The 19,342-nt window shown below is 37.6% G+C and overlaps 2 protein-coding genes across 2 annotated transcripts; one reads left to right on the plus strand and one right to left on the minus strand.

Annotated features, from left to right (window-relative positions):
* Window positions 1–194: 194 nt before the first annotated feature.
* On the minus strand, window positions 195–16,640 carry LOC111337754 (protein FAM91A1). Its single transcript, XM_022944113.2, has 23 exons — window positions 16,453–16,640; window positions 16,209–16,293; window positions 13,682–13,752; window positions 12,636–12,774; window positions 11,830–11,897; window positions 11,321–11,437; window positions 10,867–10,957; window positions 9,121–9,183; window positions 8,531–8,637; window positions 8,282–8,320; window positions 8,024–8,139; window positions 7,591–7,721; window positions 6,146–6,237; window positions 5,593–5,679; window positions 5,284–5,416; window positions 5,123–5,195; window positions 4,539–4,737; window positions 4,130–4,243; window positions 3,499–3,562; window positions 2,761–3,200; window positions 2,400–2,431; window positions 2,248–2,317; window positions 195–1,657 (listed from the first exon to the last, which is right to left on the minus strand). Exons 1-23 carry the CDS (start codon window positions 16,537–16,539, stop codon window positions 1,514–1,516), a joined length of 2,562 nt encoding a protein of 853 aa, XP_022799848.2. The 5' UTR covers window positions 16,540–16,640; the 3' UTR covers window positions 195–1,513.
* Window positions 16,641–16,817: 177 nt separating this feature from the next.
* LOC111337747 (transmembrane protein 14C) lies at window positions 16,818–19,170 on the plus strand. The gene is made up of 4 exons (XM_022944102.2): window positions 16,818–16,969; window positions 18,397–18,498; window positions 18,623–18,710; window positions 18,819–19,170. The coding sequence occupies exons 1-4, from the start codon at window positions 16,873–16,875 to the stop codon at window positions 18,862–18,864; spliced, it is 333 nt and encodes a 110-aa protein (XP_022799837.2). The 5' UTR covers window positions 16,818–16,872; the 3' UTR covers window positions 18,865–19,170.
* Window positions 19,171–19,342: the final 172 nt, after the last annotated feature.

Raw genomic sequence — 19,342 nt, forward strand, 5'->3', positions numbered from 1 at the left:
GGAAAAAAGGCTTCAATATCCAAACGTTTAGGATTTAATGAAATTTTTTAGTAAAAAAATATTCCAATCGTGCATTTTGAATACGAGACTGGTTATTATCAACTTGGCGCTACGCGCCTCGTTGGTTATTTTCCATCCCATATCGAACGCGCGCTCATGGAATAATCGTTAAAAATATTGACTGCTAAAACACATCAATTAAATCCAACGGCTACATTTATTCAGTCAATCAAAGATAACCTCTTACTTCAAAATCATATCTGTATTTTTACGAGTAAAAATAAATTACTAGGATATTTATATGAATATTTCATTTGCAATGAGCAAAGGTTGATATAAACTTTAATTTTGTAATTTGTCTTAAAAGACTGGTTCCCCGGTTTGTGGTTTATGTATACAACACAGATAAGCGATAATCTCTCCCCTTAACACTAGTCCTTAAATAAAGATTACCGAGGGAAAATAAGCTACCAAAACAACGGGATTTTCCAATTGTTTACTATGCTATTTTGGCGGAGATATTTATGGCAAAGATAAGGTTCTCCTAAATGATTAGTCGTAAAAGTCCGTACCATGCTTGCCCTGACACAAATAGTCGCAAAAAACATTTTTTACACTTGAATCTCGTTGTCTTGTCCCCATTCATATTTCAAGAGGTGATACGATTCTAACTGACAGTATCACTGTCATCTCCAGGTCTCCATCAGAAACCTGAATCAGTGAATTAATTAGACTGTAATGTTACATAATTACTGATCTTCTACTGACGCTTCCAGCACACGCTGCGAAAGCCGCCCAACGATGTCAAATCGAAAATTCTTCACTTTTCGATTTGGCATCGTTAAAACGGAACCCAAACTTGTCCAAACCAGCTGTCACAAAAGCCAATCAGACAAACTGTGAGAACACAAAGAGCCATGGGATCTCAAAATAAATGCATGGCGGTTAACGGTCTAAACGCGGGAAAACGCGAGTAACGAAATCGCGATTGGTTTACACGGTGTCGGGAATTTTATAAACAAATCATAGAGCTACACTCCATGCAAAGCAGCCAGTGTGACTTGCGCTGGAAAAACGCGTCATAAGTCGTCCTTCTACAACACAACTGAGCGAAGATGGCGCTGATCTCACAAGCTACTGAAATGGTACAATTTTTCCACATTTTTTAGTTAGGAAAAGGCACAACTATCTATGACAAGATTTATTGTTATGAAGAATAAAATTAAGCCTCTCGTAGTTGATATTTTTTCAGTATTTCATTAAAAACTCGCAGTCGAGTTTCAAGTGCTCAAAAGAATCATTACGCCGGAGAACTTGTCAAATTGCGATTTTACTGAATGAAAGCCAAAGATCACTATAATAGCTAAAATGCTCTGTATTAATCTCTGATTTGCAACCTGATGCTTTCACTTAGGAAGGGATTCGTCATCATATATTCTTTACAGATATCGTACAAAATTTAAAGGAAAAAAGAATTATCGTAACAGTGTCTAGGTACCAGTATCTGCGTGTGTCACCTGCCATCCCAGACATCAAGTTTTCCGTTGAAGAAGCAGAGATTACGAGTCGGGTAAGGAATAATTGACGTGGGCGAACTAAGTCCTTGTGAGGAAAAGGAGTTTGGGTCACTTGCTGTTTCTTGAAATACATTGGCGTCCTGTGAAGAAACAAGCGTCATATCAGACGAGTGTTTCAGTAACAGATAGAGACCAGAACCCAAACGCAACTTGATCACAACAACAAACCCGAAAATGAAATGTAACAGGAACCAGTGAAAACTCAAATTAAAAACGAAAAATGGACTTGGGCGCGAGAAAACGCGGGCTACAAATTTGCACCAAGGCTTAGTTTTGCATCTGATTGGTCGAAATTTTGCATAAGCCAATGAGAACTCGCAATAAAGAAAACAACAACAAAAAGCAAATGGCATGAAGCGTGGGAAAACGCGGGCGAAACACTCGCGATTGAGTTCACTTACATTTGATTGATTGCGAATGCGGCGCGTTTTCTTTTAACTAATGACAGATCGAAATAAAAAAAACCACTAAAAACCCAAATTACTCTCAACACTCAATTTTAAATTGTTTTATAAAAGTGATTTATGCACTGTGGGAACCCGATAAAAGACTAACGATCTTTATTAAGCGGACGCCGACTTAAACTTAATTAGGTACTCAGTTTTATAAAATGCAAGTTTCTGCTTCGCGGCTGTTCTTTGTATGAATGAGATCATAATTAGAACTTCACCTGGTGTTTAGAAATAAAATCCAGAAGTCGCAGAGTAAGTTTTCGGCTAGAGTGTACGAGTGACTTTAAACTGCAAAGATAAAGGGAGAGATCAACCACGAGGAATTCCTTTATAAATACACGAAGATTGTCGAGAAATTTCGACATTCTACCTTTCCTCGTGGCACAGTCCCTTCGAGGATATCTGCAAAAATAAAATGAAAAATAATTCGGTTTTGCGGCGAACTAAGCCGATTGGTTTAAAAGCAAACCTTCAGACTTCAATTTCTATTAACACCACTGTTAGTACCACAGTGACATGTTCTCCAGGCATATGAAATATAAGATACCATAATCTATCGCAGGGCCGGGGCTATGTTGTACATTCTATTTGGGTTATCACTTTATTTGGTTTAGAGAAGTTTAGTACCACCATAAGTTCGCACCCAAAACGACCACAAAGAAGGAAAAATAAGAAATACTAAATGTAACAGACGTATCAATAGAGGGCTTGTTTCAAAGATTAGATCATACCTTCTGATAGACTTGATTGCTCAAGTCCCCATCAAACAAAGGAAGACCATAACACAGGTCTAGCGGCAGCCATTTCTCAGCAACTCTATCGCCTTCAATCTCTTTCTTCTTCCCTTTACCAACCAGCACCATATCATTATCTGACCCACAAGTCACCCCATCAATTCCGTCCTCCTCGTTCTGCTCATCGCTCGCCGAGTCTACGCTGCTTTCCGCGTCGTTGATGACAATCAACGGCGACGGCGAACGAGGATCGCTCTCGACCGCCGAGGGCATGCCGAAGTTTGCCGATATGGTCCTCCGGCGTGCGCTCGCGGCTTGTTTAGTGACGGACGGTTTTAACATGGCTATAAAACCACACGTGTGTTCCAAATCGAGACATTTCGAAAGCTGTTGAATAGCAGGGTGCGCCTCCATGTTATCTTCAGAGAACGGTTCGCCTGCAAGGAGTTATCGACGATTACGCGCTCAACAATTCCGGTTGATAATCAAAAATCAAAGACATTATAAGGTTAAGGTTACAGATTTTCTTCCCTTTCTGATATTTTCCTTGACCCTTTTTGCTTGTTCTCTCTACTTTTCCTTGAGTGCTGACAAGGAGATTTTGTTTCACAATAAAGAGCGTTTTTAGTTGGTGATCATTTCCTTTACTCTTGTGACCTTACTATCTGATTCAGGGTGATACGGCAAGAGCAGTTTAGATGCTTAGGGGATCAAAGCCGGGGTTTAGTCACTTACCGTATTTACAATCAAGTGGAAATGGCACATAGACCACATCACCCTCTGTATGAAGTCCATGAGCCTGTTTTAAAAATACATGTAGAATAAATTACTTTGTCACAGTCTTTGTCCACCCATATACTATCTAAAAACTATCACCATCTAAACGTAGCAAGGACCAAGAGGCTCTAAAACGACGTTTATTCTGGGATTCCAGTGTTTTTACCGCGTCGTGCACGGAAACAAGTTGTCGTCGTATAGATTCGCGCAATTCGTTTCAACCAATCCAAATATCATAGGCATATAACCTGGTCGATGATTTTCTAGCCAATCAAGTAAGCGACCTGACGAATGCAGACACGTGCCCTTCGTGCGTTTTTACACACGTTGCTAACGGTTGGTTTACTCGTGCTTCTTATCAGTGGCCTGTGAGAAAATACGAGTAACGATTGATTACAATCTTAATTCTGATTGGCTGAGAGGGTGGCGCACGGTTTCTAGACCAATCGGAACTAAGTCATGCAAGCCAAAGAAGTCTCGGACCATGTAGTACACTTATTTGAGGTTTACTCTAATCTTTTCTTTTCATTTAATACTGAAATTCCCGCTGATTCTCCTCACAGAGGAGTCTGTCTTACTGTAAGCTTACCTGAACCAACACGGCCGAGTGGGACAGAGCATCGTTCAACGCCAGTAAAACGTTGGAAACAGACACAATTCCTGGATCGTGACCCCACGTGGTTATCATCAATCTTTCATGATCCTAGGAAAAATTTTAAAAAAATTAATAAAAATAATGATGATGATGATGATGACGACGACGTTGATGATGTAGTAGTGGCACTTAAAGTGGCCTCTACTCCGCTGTTTCCAGGTCGAATTGGAAGTTGAAGAGTTGGTTCATGTGGAGGGAGGAAAACCAAGGAACCGCATAAAAACTCTCGGAGCAAGGAAGAGAATCGAGTTAACCCAGATCACAGTGGGGACGGGGGGAGGGGGGGGGTTGAATCGCTCTAACCTTTATCAATCCTTACTTAAACAATTCGAATCAATTATACCTCGAAAATTTTGGGTAACCACCTGAGGCGTGTACCCTTCATTAGAAGAAGAGAGGGTGGGCCACTTTTTACTTGTTCATAAATGAAGAGTTTGAACCACACTGAGTTGACCTCGGGTACCGCTGGACCAAAATGCGGCGGGCAACAGCTCGTCACAGGTCGGATCTCGTGACTAAGGGGCGCCATTGACACCAGTAAACTAAAAATTGTAAACAAGATTAGAACTCAGCAACGTTAGTTAGATAGTCACGATCTTTTGTTATTCTCGAGCAAGTCAGCCTGGGTTAGTCACGCAAGCCACTAAAAGTTATCTTTGGGAGCTTCAATATCCAAATAATTCATCGAAGCGAAGAGCAAACCCCAAGTTATTTTGAGTAGTGTCAGATAGAGCTGGTAGTAAATTATGTTTACCCTTTGACTCCCGAATACGATCAGTGTGTAGATTCTCTATACATTTTAACATACTTTAAAGCAGAAAGGTAACGACAATGAAATACATTATCAACCAGGCAAGAGGTTCTTGATATAATACCAAATTCCACACGTACAAGTTGGAAGAATGAAATTGCAGAACTTGGAAATACCTGTAGTTCTTTTGCAGAACTCGACCACAAGCAGCAGAATCTAGACTGTTGAGACTTTCACATCGTAACAGGTCTGTATATAGAACAAAACGCGTAATTGTCAAGGTTTCATTTTATATAATTTAATGCAGTCGATAAGTTCTTCACGCTTCATTCCTCACCTAAACCCTTAGCAGGGACTTGATCAGGTTCCAACCCAAGGTTCCTGTTGTACCTCAGGAACAAGATGGTGTCCCTAAGTGTGATGGCATGGTCGAAATATCTTTGAGCTTCGCCTTCTGCAACACTATCAACCTAGGAGAACGGTAAATATACGGTCATACATTTAGTACCCTTAAAACATTACCCCGTGCCCCCCCCCCCCACACCTGATATCCCCCCAAAACGTTACTCTGTGCCCGCACCTTTTCTCAGTTGGAAATCTTTTTGACAACAATAAAAAGAAGACAATCAAGATTTTTCAGACTTGCCTTTTCAAGTTCTCCAAGAAAACTATCTAACGATTCATCTGTGAGTTTTCCAACTTCAAACATTGTAACTGCATGGCTCTTCAAACCCTACATCAACGAAAAAATAATAATAATAATGGAAAAATTACAGCCTAACATCAGTATGCATATTCTCCATACTGTTTTCTATTCATTTTCTATGGTATTGACGAGGAGAATCTGTTCAACAATCCAGAGCTTCTTAAGTGGGTGATCCTTTCCTGTATTCTCCTAACCTTAACGTTTGATTCAGTAGTGATGATGTAAGGAGAAATTAGATACTGGTCACCGTTAAGGGTTAAAGGACTGAGAGGCTTTCTCTACAAAGACAGCAGATCTAGTGCTCTTCTCATCAAACATTAACTTAACACAACACAAGCAAATGCAAACATGCAACCACTGATGATACAATAATTGAGACATAATGCACATCTCCATTAGGCAATAGGCATGCTTAGATGAGAGCATGCAAGCAAGGTGGTTTGTCATATTTGCTCAGCATTACTGAGTAACAACAAAGTCCAACAGTACTCACTGGGGACAGATTGCCCATCATGAGGAAAGCAGTCAGTGTGGAATCAAAAAGGAAAGCAATCCTCTTTGTAGCCCCTCCTGAAATACTATCAGCTGTAAAAACAAGTTGCACAATTGAACTACATTGTAACTTTTGACGTTTGCAAAAGAAAAAAATTCCTATCAGAGGTTGCAGTGACATTAATTAACATGGTTTTAAAGCAGGCCATGATCCCCAGTGTGTGAGGTAGAAGCCTTAAGGTTTGGCACAGGACTCTTGGTCAAGAAGTGGGGATTGACCTTTAGTTAGGTCACTGTATGGTATTATTGGGCATTATTATATGGCTGTGTCTCACAAGGACTGGGAACCAACGAATTCACGAATTTGATTGGCTGAAATTAATGTTGAAAGCAGTCTAGATTTTCCCATCTAGACCAGTCTAGAAAAAAAAGTTACAAAGAATATAATGTTCCATTGCTTTCTAGACACAGCCATATAATAAACATCTTATTAACCGAGCTAGGTCGGTCTGTATGGGATAATCTTGACCTCGGTTGCTGGTACAGACCTCACTGCAATCGGTCTATACTGGCCACCTTAGTCAAGATTCTCCCATACAGACCTCCCACATGGTTAATAAGAACTAGTACACTTAACCATTAACTCCCAAGATCTGATTGTTCACTCTTCCCTTGAGCTGCTACACATTTCCCTGTAGATTGTTTACACAAATATGGGGCTGGATCAAGAAAATAACTTCTACCAGACAAGTTTGAGCATTCTCATCACCTGTTTCCTGGATAAAGTATGGACATTAACGGGAAGAGTTACATTTTAATCATTTCTGAGAGTTAAAGGGTTTGCTCTCACTGTGCCTCTTGCCATCCTGGAGTATTAATGGTTGCCAGTGAAATGTCAAAGGAGCCTGATGAAACTTTGGGGTAAATCATGCTGAACTACAATCTAGTATGCAAAAAGTGCCACCTGGGTAACTCATAATTCATAAACAGAAAATATTATAACTAGTAGAGTTGATATATTATAAAATTGTATACATAGTTTTTATTGCATATGTGTATTTTTCAGTATATTGACTATTGTATATATTTGAAAAAGTTTTGAATAGTTAAATCTTATTATCTTTTAGTATTATTAATATATATTTATCATTAATAAATAATTTAAGTAGTGTCCCCGATTAGTAGGCCTGAGGGCAAGCTAGAAGATTAGGATACTTAAATAAAGTTGTTGATTGACTGATTGATTGTACAAGGGAAAAGGCAAAACTAATCACTTTATTATGATGGACACTGAGATAATTTGAAGGGGAATGGGCAATTGTTTCATTTGCAGACTTCACTTTTCTTTGATCTGAAAAGCCCAGATCCTTCCAAACACCCTTTTATAAATGCTATAAGATCTGTTCCTATTGCATTTAGGTGATGTAGTAATATATACATATTTACTTTGTGAGGAAAGCTCTCCATTTGTTTCATGAGAATCATTTGACAAAGCATCCAGAAAAGTTGTCATTGAATTGGCCTTGTCTGGGAGGTTACTAAGGTCCAGAGTCAGGAGATTCTCCTTGCTGCTACATCTGGCGGAACACAAATCAACAAAACAAAGTAAAGAACAAACAAATGCCTTTGTCTTGTCACAAGCGTTGCCAAAGAAAAACCCTGTTCAGTTCCCCACGAGGAATTGAACCAGAGACTTTTGGATTCTATGCTCCCAAGCCCTACCACAGAGCCACAGGCTCTTTATCGTGATCCTGGTCATTATTATGTTAAATGTGACATGCTTTTTGGAAACTGCTTGGATCAGCATTGTTAAAGCACAGGCCATCTTCAATCATGACAATGACGATGCAAACATTGAAATGTGAAAATTATTTATCACCTCTTCATAGCCAAACTGTTTACTTTCTCTGTCCAAGAGCGGTGTAACTTAGTTTCGTCAATTTCCACACCCTTCTTATGTGCAAAACCAAGTCGAATATATACTGACACTGCATTCTGTATGATAATACAAAAGGATAATGATTTTTGTAGTCTAAAGCACAACCTGTTTTTTAGTATAGGCTCTTTTTAGTTGCAATAGGCAAAAAATCAACAGGAAACAGAAAAGTTACTAATTTACTTCATGAAAAAATCTTACCTTAACTAATTGCAAATCTATCTGCAAGACATTTGCTAACTGCAATAAAAAATGGATAAAACATCATTTGTTACAATCACTTGTTGAAACCATAAACCTATTAGCTTTTCTTCTTTATTTTTACTATAATAATTATAGTAATTAATCAAAAACCAATAACAGGTTGACTCAGAAATTTTGATGATTGTGCTCATCTAGCCTTTCAGAGTAGTTCAAACTTTGGAAGCAAACAAATAGGTTAAAACCTACCTCTTTTATATTAGTGTGCTCATCTATTGAAACAAAGATCTTGTACATCAGAACTTCAAAATAATCACCCAAAACCCTGTTCATCACAAAATTTTCTAAAGGTGGAACTGCAAAGAAACAAATAGAAAAAAAGTTTAGCCAACCAAGATCTTAAAATAAATTATCAAAAATGTAGCACTTCTCTATGAATTATGAGTCTATATGACAAAAGCTAAGGTCATGCATACAACTCTTTTCTTTGGGAATATTATTTGCTCACACTTCATCAAATTTTATTTTCCAAACTTAAGGTGATAACGTCACACTACTCCTAAAAAATGTTTTGGCATCCAAAACAAACTGTAAAATAATACTTATAGGTTTTCACATCTCCCATGTTATTGTCAAGTTGTTTTTTCACTGCTTTTACCCTGTCAGCAACTTGTGTGCATCAGTGTGTTCATAATTTTTCCTAGGATCACCATACCCTGGCTCACTTAAAACATTCTACAATTTCTTACCTACTATATCGTCATCATCAGCAATGTGTTCATAATTTTTCCTAGGATCACCTTACCCTAGCTCACTTAAAACATTCTACAATTTCTTACCTACTATATAGTCATCATCAGCAATTGGGACATCTATGTAGATAAGACCTTTGGTGTAGAGTCCTGCAAAAAAATAACAGTTTACCTCATATGTTCCTAAAAAATAATTTGAATATACTGTATCAACAAAGTTGAAATGGTAAATTGGCCACCGTTACGATTATAAAAGCTGACATTTCGAGCATTAGCCCTTTGTCAGAGCTAACGTTAGCCCTTTGCTCCGACGAAGGGCTAATGTTAGCTCCGACGAAGGGCTAACGCTCGAAACCTCAGCTTTTATAATCGTAACGGTGGCCAATTTACCATTTCAACTTTGTTGACATATTCAAATTATTTCGTTACCCCCATCGACGCAGCCCCAAACAGTTTCTTTAGAAACTATCAGCCTTTGTTCCTAAAAAAGACTCAGTCATCAATGTCTTTTAACCCAAAAAGTATTAGCAAAACAAGTCAACATCTCTCCCTTTCTTAAAACTTATTCTTTTATCATGTGGTTTAACCCTTTATTGCATCCATTTTGAAATCACTGGTGGTCCCTGTAATCTGACTGGCTCCAATTAGTGCGATTTATTCGCGAATCGCACCATTTTTTGCTCTAAATCACATCATTTTACGCTTGACTGAGTTTATGACTCATGACGTCAAAGTCTTTCTGTTTTGCATACAAGATAAGATGTAAAAGCGTTTCCAGCTCTGCTTTTTATTTAAAAACTGGCTCAGTACCACGTCAATAAAATATTTGAATTGACCAAGTCCTGTATTTGGGTGATTTCAAAATGGATGTAATAAAGTGGTAATTGAACCTGGTGTCGTGCAATTTTGGTCTGAAATCATACTCGTGATTTCAAATCGAACTTGTGCTGCGCGCTCGTTCAATTTTGAAATCACGCGTATGATTTCAGCCCAAATTGCACTCCACTCAATTCAACTACCATTATTAACCTGCTAACATCAGTATCCATGTTCTCCATATGCATTTCAGATAGATACTTTCTCTTTGGTACCAACAAGGAGAATTTATTTTAACCATCAAAACTTCCTAGATCAGCAATCATTTCCTTTATTCTCATGATCTAAGAGTTATTAAGCAGCATTATTGTAAGGAGATAATTATTAGATGCTGGTCACTCTTAGGATTTCAAGTATTCAGTGAACAAACAGTTCAATGACCACCTCCCAGTTAGCTTAATGGAAAGAGCACTGGACTGTTGTGCAGGAGGTAGAGGGTTCGAGCCCCGGCCGGACCAACACTCAAGGTCATAAAATAATTGAGAAGAATATGCTACCTTTCTATAACATCAAGAAATGGTTAGATGTTCTAGTCTTCTTGGATAGGGACGAATAAATGGAGGTCCCGTCTCCTGCAGGGTTAGGGGTAGGAGATGTTAATTTCCCATGCACGAGATTACTGTGTGATGGACGTCCTCCCCTGGGGTGGGATGGGTGGGTACATATGTAGAGGGCCACAGGATCATCAGTTTAACTACTGTCACGTGCTACCCTCTTGAAATAAAGTCTACATATCACATATCACATATCACATATCACATATCACAAATGCAAAAGATCAAAAACGCACCAATCGCAGTTACTGAAAACCAACCAGTTAGAACAGACTATTCTTCTTTGTAAAAAGTTGCAAAGCAAGTCAACCTTGTCTCCTAATAAAAGCTAGTACAATACAGTCAACAAGTAACATGATAAACAGCAGGTGACATGAAAACAAGATAATGATCATTCTTTTACCTTGTGCAACTTTGAGGTCCATCATCCCAGCTTGAGAAGCTCCTTTATCAATTATGGAATCAATAGCCTGGTGTTCAGCATTTGAACACATCTGCAAAGAAATTACAGCACATCAGCAATTTGATGAAAAATTTATTTTAACAGTGTCATAAAAATTTTCCCAACCAAACTGATTACCTGAAGTTACAAAAATGTAATCCACTGACTATGTTAACAGAGATAAAAGGGAAATAAGCCAAACATCTCCTGTTCATTTTTTTTTAAGATCTTAAGAAGCACCTACAGCAGTAAAAGCTACTCACTAACAGGAATTTTCTGCTGTTTTTGAAGGAGTCTTATTTTTGAAATTTAACTCAGTTCAATGCCAGTAAAAATTAAGAACTACTGGCAATTCTCCAGGAGATCACTCTTTGTAATGTATAATTAATATCAAAAGTTTTCTTTTCCTTCTTACCCTTATGTCATCTTCTGTCACATAACCAATCTGAACAATCCACCAGGGTTCTAGAACCTTCAACACTGCAGGTTTAGTTGGCAGAAGATCCCTTACGGGCTTCTTTCTAAAGAATTTCTGAAAATGATTTTACACAGTGACTCAGAAAGGAACATGACAGACAACAGAGCCTGTGTAGTAGGTGTATCTTATGGCAAGCGAGTGCTAAATATCCTGATTGGCTGTTGTCATTGGATTGGTTGGATTTAGTAAAGTGCAAATTGAGGAAAAAAAGGGGTTTCAGAAAAGTAGAAGAGGGACTGCAGTGGACTTCTAGAGCCAATCCTGAACATGTATATCTTACAGAAAATAGTCTGTAAAAAATAATCATCATTCACATCCAATAACTTTCAATATTGTCTTTTTCATATTCCGATTATGTTATTGCTTGAGAATTTGTCAACATTTTGAATAAAACAAACAAGCGGTGGGCAAGACATGCGCAGGAAGGAGTGAAGAAATTTTAATACCTTAGATGACCGACACTGATTCATCAACTCAATATATTGATTTCTACCAATTGCCAACAATCGTAAACCTGAAAAAAAAAAAAAAAAAAAAAAAAAAAAAAATCAGTTATCAAAACAGGTAAAAATTATAGTTCATAATTTAATACAGTTAATCTCCACATTTCTTCTAAACCTAGGAGGAGGGAGCTGTTATGAGAGGTTTTGGTTGGGGAATGATTGCCGAGCTTTACTCAAAACCCTGACCATATTTATGACAAAATCTGTACTCACACAGAGAATGTCATTTGTCTGACACTGACACAAATAATGCAACGGCACTTTATTTATGACTGCATTGTGGGAGGGTAAGATGTTGTTTTGTATGGCAAGAATATAAACAACCTGGTTAGTTAGTTAGTATACGTGCTTGCCTCTTTCACAAACTCAGCCAGCAAGAAACCACTTCAGTTTGTTCTTTCTATTCAACAGAAAAATCAGTAAAGATTGGTGTACTGAACACATCCAGCATATTCAGCTCAAGAGTGATTTGTGACACTTTAGTGTGACACTTTCATGTTGTTACTGTTGTTTTACAGGATTGAGATTAACCTTTGGACTGAACATGCATGCATGTGAGCTGCTGTAATCTCAGATTACCGTTACATCAAAAATAAACCAGCTAGAAGGTTCACATTTGCTTTCCTGTTTATCATATCAATTTGAACATGAAATTGTCGGTAACAATAACCACAAGTGTTGACTAGGCACTCCCCAATGCTTACAACATAAACTTAAACAATTTTAATCCTGGATAGCTTTTAACTTACAATCTGCTGCAGTGAAGTTTGGTAATGAGTCATAACTCCTTTCATTTGACATGATGTACTCCATAATGCTGCAGTAGTAAGAAAATGGAGTGATCCTCAAACCTTTCACTATCACATCTGACAGGTGGTAAGGAAACAGCTAGAAAATAAACAGCAACAAGTTATGTATGAATCATCAGTTAAACCACAAGAGGAAGAGATACACAGGGCAAGGTTGTCAAACCTTCAATAGGGACCTAAAGCATTCAGGACAGCAACGTCAAGGAAGACTTCGATTAAAAAATGAATTTCTACACTTAGCTAGAATTTTAAAAATGGCTGCATGAGCTTACTGTCTCAGACGATGCCACAGCTTAACTTCAGCATGACGTATAAAAGCAGTGTTGAGTTCCAAATGGAAATTAAAATAATTTGCCATCGCAGTTTTGGTTCCCAGATGACGCAAATTTTAGCGATTTCACATTGTTGTTTTGCATAGGATGGCTAAGAAATGTACAAAGTTTCAAAATGCACGTGCTGAGCTATTGTTCTGCCAATTAGATCTCTTGTTTTTCCATGTCCTCGTTGCTGTCGCCGTTGTGGTTGCTTAAGGTCCCTAATGACACTTAGCAAGGTTTGGTTGCACACAAAACTTATTTGCTTTCATGACAATCAAATCTGGATGAGCCTTAATTGTCCTTTGAAAAACTTAGCACTGATTTTTATTATGCATTAATTTTTAGTTGTTAAATCAAACAATGCTCTGGAAGTGTCTGACTCATAGATAGTATATCAAATAAATCAGACAATGATAAGTTTTCCAATGCATCTCTGAATTAAATCACTGCAGTTCAAAAACAGGTTTTAATCAATTTTCATTATGCTCACTCAAATTATTATAGTTAAAGCACTGTTGGTATTCTGACTCATCCACATGGCTCATCAAAATATGGCACAACTTGAAAAAAAAAAATACTCAGCTATACTACTAACAAAATTTCTTCTAAAATGCATAATTATAAGGTTTAAAAATTGATTTTTGTCAAAAAGGCTAATAGCATGCTTACCATGAGATGTTGTTTGCTGTACTGTAGTAAATCTTCATAATACTTTCTCTCATCTCTTCTGACTTGTCGTACTGGAAATAAAACAGCACAGTCAAAACATTGTATCATTACTTCGAACAAGGAAGCAAGGTCTTGCAAGAGATGACCCCCCCTTCTCTTTGTTGCATGGTGTGCCTGTGGGAGGCTCATCTCTCTGGTACATCTTTAAGCAAAAGAGATATCTCAGGGCTTAACATGGACAAGTGAATCCTGACTGAAAGCATGTTTTATAAAAGGGAAAAAATTATAATATGTATACAGTCAAATAAGTGTTCCCAGCCTTGTTTCTGAGAGAAAATTTGTGCAATATCTACATCTGAAAAACCTAAACATACACAAGTCCCCAGGTCCTGATAAATTATTGCCTCGTATCCTAAAAGAATGTGCATTGGAACTATCTACGTCACTTTGTAACTTATTTAACAAGTCATTCCAATCCGGCTCACTACCCAACGACTGGAACATTGCACACGTTATTCCAATTTATAAAAAGGGACCAAAATATAAAAAGGAAAACTATCGCCAGGTCTTCCTAACATCTATCATCAGTATAGCGGCAGAGAAGATTGTGAAATCGAGAGTTGTCTCATTTTGGACGGAACACCAACTACTAAACCCAAGCCAATTTGGATACCTCGAAGGCTGATCGACAGTGTCACAACTTTTAAGCTGTTATAATGACTGGTGCTTAACAAGAAATTCGTCTAAAGTGTCTGATGTAATATTTCTGGACCTGTCAAAAGCGTTCGACAGTGTCCCTCATGAGCGCCTACTTTTAAAACTCAATAGGTACGGAATAGACGGGCAGCTGCACCTGTGGTTCAAGAACTTCTTAACCAATCAAAAACAAAGAGTTATGGTACGTGGATCGTACTCGGATTGGTCACCAGTTACATCTGGTGTCCCTCAAGGCTCAGTACTGGGACCGGTTATGTTCTTTATTTATGTGAACGAAATACCTGGCATCATCACGTCTACTGCCAAATTATTTGCGGACAATACCAAAATCTACCACAGATAATAATATCCATGATTCTAATTATTTACAGATAGATCTGACCACCCTCAACCTATGGGCGGATCGTTGGCAGATGAAATTTAATTCTACCAAATGTGAAGTCATGAGAATTACACATAACAAAGACAAAAAGTCCACATGGTACAATATATCGAGTACAGTGTTGAGGAATGTATCTAATTACAAAGATCTTGGAGTTATTATGACTAGTGATCTGAAATGGTCAAAACATGTTGAACAAATAGTTCACAAAGCAAATAAGGTTCTTGGCTTACTTAAACACACAGTAGGCAGTAAAAACAAAGATATTATTTCAAACTTGTACAAAACCTTGGTTCGTCCAATCTTGGAATACGCCTGCCCGGTGTGGTCACCACACCTCATCAAAGACATCGATGAAATTGAGAAGATACAAAGAAGAGCCTCGCAAATTGCTTTAGGCCAAAGAAGACAAGAGATGGCGTATACGGAGAGGTGCAAAATTCTTAAATGGAACTCTTTAGTACAAAGGAGAGATTTCCTTTCCTTAGTGGAATGTTATAACACTGTGTTCAATCTAAATGGATTGAATTTCAGCAACTATTTTGAACTTTGTAAAAACACTAAGTCGAGATCTAAGCACCCATATAAACTACACCTCAAACTCGCAAAACTGAACTGCTACAAAAATTCTTTCTTTGTCAGAATTATCAAACCCTGGAATAATCTTCCTATTAATGTATTTAATTTTGTGACAGCCCTAACGTTTGTGAGTTTAAATCAAAATTGAAGAAACATATGAATATTTATTGAATCGCCATTTTATAATTGATATTTAGCTGTTTCTTATTTGACTTTTTTATATTTTTATTAACTAGTTCTGTAAGATTTTTTACATAAATAGGAGACCCTTGATATAGGGCCAACCTCTGGGTTTCCTTTTTCTTAATAATTATGTATTTGCATGTTGTTCTGAAATAAAGTATTGTATTGTATTGTATTGTGTTGAGAGGCTAAGAAAGTTAAACATAACGTCTAACAGCTGGTGTTAGTCACAGCCTTTTCTTGGAGACATTGAGTGTGACCTCCAAAGAGTAGCAGACAGAAAGAAACTTCATGAGAATAATGAGATAACCCTCATCTTTCCAAGAATATTTCACTCGTCAAACCCTCATAGTTACTTTGAAAAATTGTCAGATTCAATTTCAATAACGAGTTATCTGTTAACCAGATCATTCACGACTTAAATAATTCACGATTTATAGCCTACATCAACATAACATCTGAATGATGAATCACTCTTACCGCTTCACGTGTTCATAACACTTAAGATAACGGGTATCATGTAATATTTCCGCATAATTTTCGTATAAACTCAATAGTATTGATTCCAATTACTTTCTTTACTTTTTCACCACATGGAGGAAGGCGACAAATTATAATCGATATTACTCTACACCTTCTTGTTTAAGATTATGATTAAGCACCTACCTATATTTCCACGATATCTCAATTGATTCCGCACACTGTAGTCGAAGACACATTTTTCCCACTCTTTCTGGCTGTTACCCAGCGACTGAGGAATAAAAATATTAAAGAAACTAATAATCTTTCTTCTCAAGGATTGGCTATCTTCCGAAAAATAGTATTAGGCGGAAGAAAAGAGCGCCTTTAATTCTGGTAAATACAGAGCACTAAGGTCCGTTCCAGGGGTAGAAAACATACAAGTTTTTACCTGCTTTACATTGGTTGGAAGCTTTGACCAGGGATAATTATGAAGGATGTGGAACTCAACGTCCGTGCTAAGGGCAGATCTGGCCATTTAGTCGTCTAAGAATGCCTTAAAATACCAAACATTGAAACAAGTTTCTCGCCCCTCCATCATTCAAATTTCACTTCCCTCCTTGTACGAATTAGGTAATCCGCTGACTAGCTGTGTATAGGGCTCATAATTCAGAGGAAATAAACTTTTCGCGGGAAATTACAGATTTATTTCTTTGCTTTAAATCGTTTTTAAATATCTTCATTCAACTAAAAAGCCTAAGATCTTAATTTTACACGATTCATCCATTCCTCGAAGGAATACTTCAAGGTAAGCCCCAGGTCGATGTGATACTCCTCGTAAAAACTCGTACCCAGTGCACTCACGGTAACAATGCAGTCCTCGGGCAAAATGGCGTCTCCCGACTATTTATCGTACGGATTTTCCGTAATCGTTGCCCTTGGTGGCGTTATAGGATACGTTAAAGCCGGTAAGTGATAGTTATGTCATTTTTTTATCTGACAAGAGTAAGGGATTTCAATATTTATGGCCCGAAAAGCTCCTAAGAGCGTGTACACATGTACTTATTATGTCAGCGCTGACTCATGATCAGCTCATTCACACAAGGTCCATATTAACTGGTTCGTGAATTATATTCAAATAGGCATAGCTGTGTGAATGAGAAATTTCTTGCAAAACTTGACTTAAAGCAAGATGAAGAGAAATTTTTGAAAAAAATTGATGTAGTCCTTGAAATATGTAACTATTGGTTCAAAGAACAGCATTTCAATTTATCTGCAACTTAAAAGATCATTGAACTGTGGCTTACAGGAAAATTTAAAGTTAAGCTGACCCGATCGCCAAGTCTGCAGGAAAAGGTGCTACCTTTTATTTTATTCGCCTTATGGACACTTTAACCGCTCTAAAAAGTAAACGTGGTGATATGATCTTATTACTAGATAACATCCCGTTCCTGAAGTACCCAATATTTGGTCTCACGGACATCAAATCAACTCCCTCCCCTCCCCCGCCCCATCCCTATGCACCTACAGGGGTGGGGTTAGTTTCACAGTTATAGAAAGTAAGTTTCAGCAAACAATGGAGTGAGTCTAAAATAGTGATTTCAGCATGGTGTTATACAATAAAATGAAATACTCTTAAATTTGTCACTTGCATACTGAATTGAAGGTAAGAACACAACTTTAGTAGTTTGAGTAAAAATCTCCCTTAGTTTGAGCATCACAAAATATTAAGGGTGCTATTGATTTGACCATAAAATTGGCCCTGGTTTCTGTTTCTGTGTGACAGTGTTTTCTCTTCTTTATAATTGACCAGTGTTACAGTATAGTGTGGCAGAATGTTAGACTGATTGATTTACTGTTGAAAATGTAGACACATGAACCCACTCATTAATAGATTACCTCACTCATGCTTATTGCTATCAGCTTGTCCTTTATGATTTGTTCACCCTACTCCTTATCAAAGAGCTTGGTTCAAGGCTATCCACAACCATTCACAGTCTACTGACCTGACTGACTCATCAGCAGAATTTATCAAAACTGCATTATTACAGTTTTGATATTTATTAGATATTTAGGGCCTAAGCTATGGACAAAACTACCCAAGAGTATCAGGGACGTCACAACCCTAACGTCGTTTAAAAGCAAGATACGCCAACTCAATATAAGTGAACTTTTAGATGATGGCTGCGCAGGCTGTAGCCTTTGTTCATTTTGACTTCTGTGTGTTTTTACTATAAATCTCTTAATAAGTTAACTATAGATATTTTATCTACTACTGTATTTAGTTTGTATATTCTCCCCTAATTGGTGTCCCCAAATTAGTAGGGGATTTGTTCCCTGGCTAGATGGTTTTTGACACTCAAATAAAGTTTCTACTACTACTACTACCTCATAGGGAGCGTACCATCTTTAGCTGCTGGGCTGGCATTTGGTGGCATTTCTGCTCTTGGTGCCTACCAGACCTCCTCAAACCCAAGGAATGTTTGGGTCACGCTTGGTAAGAAATTGTAACACTGATAGAAACAATAAAGAACTTACCAACAGATGACAAGATGTACTTTGAGAATTAAGAATATAAGTCCTACTCCGTATCATAAATCTCCATCCATATATCGTTTCAGTGACATCATTGGTCCTCTCTGGCGTGATGGGATCAAGATTTGCAAGATCTGGAAAGTTCATGCCAGCTGGGTTGGTGGCAACCTTGAGGTATCTTAAGTTGTTTGCAAAAACAAAATTGTCTTTCGGTTGAGCCTCTAACTTTAATAGACAACTTTAGTATACAATGGTTATTTGGTTTCTCTTTTTATATTTCAGTGTTGCACAAGCTGTGCGCATGTCTTACCGACTGATGCAGAACTGATAAAATGGTTCTAAACAGCTTTGTTTTTAGCACAGTGTTATGTTTTATCCACCAGTGATGTAGCTAGGTTTTGTTAGTGATATTCAATATTCATCTTGATTGAACGATTAAATGTAAAATCTAATTGCTGTAATGCTAAAGACTTATTCACAAAGATGTTGTTGATTTTGGTCCATTGTGGTCAGTCCTATACGTAAAAACCCTCCCCATTCCTCTTTTAGACTGTATTGGATATCATGGAGAGGCAAATGTGTAAGAAACACAAGAATCTGTCAACATTTTTTCAATAAAGGAATGTTTACAACACTTTGAATGAATGTCATCTTTCAACTTGGAAACTAATCCTACAGGGCCCATTTGTTCAAAGAGTGGACAATGCCGACCTATGGTTAGAACGCCGTTCAGCAGATAAATGTTAAAATGTTCTGCATTATTTAACCGTTAAAGGTTTATCCAGTTGGTTGTTACTTGCCCTTCA

Source organism: Stylophora pistillata, chromosome 13 (assembly GCF_964205215.1).
Source record: "Stylophora pistillata chromosome 13, jaStyPist1.2, whole genome shotgun sequence".
NCBI classification, from domain to species: Eukaryota; Metazoa; Cnidaria; class Anthozoa; order Scleractinia; family Pocilloporidae; genus Stylophora; species Stylophora pistillata.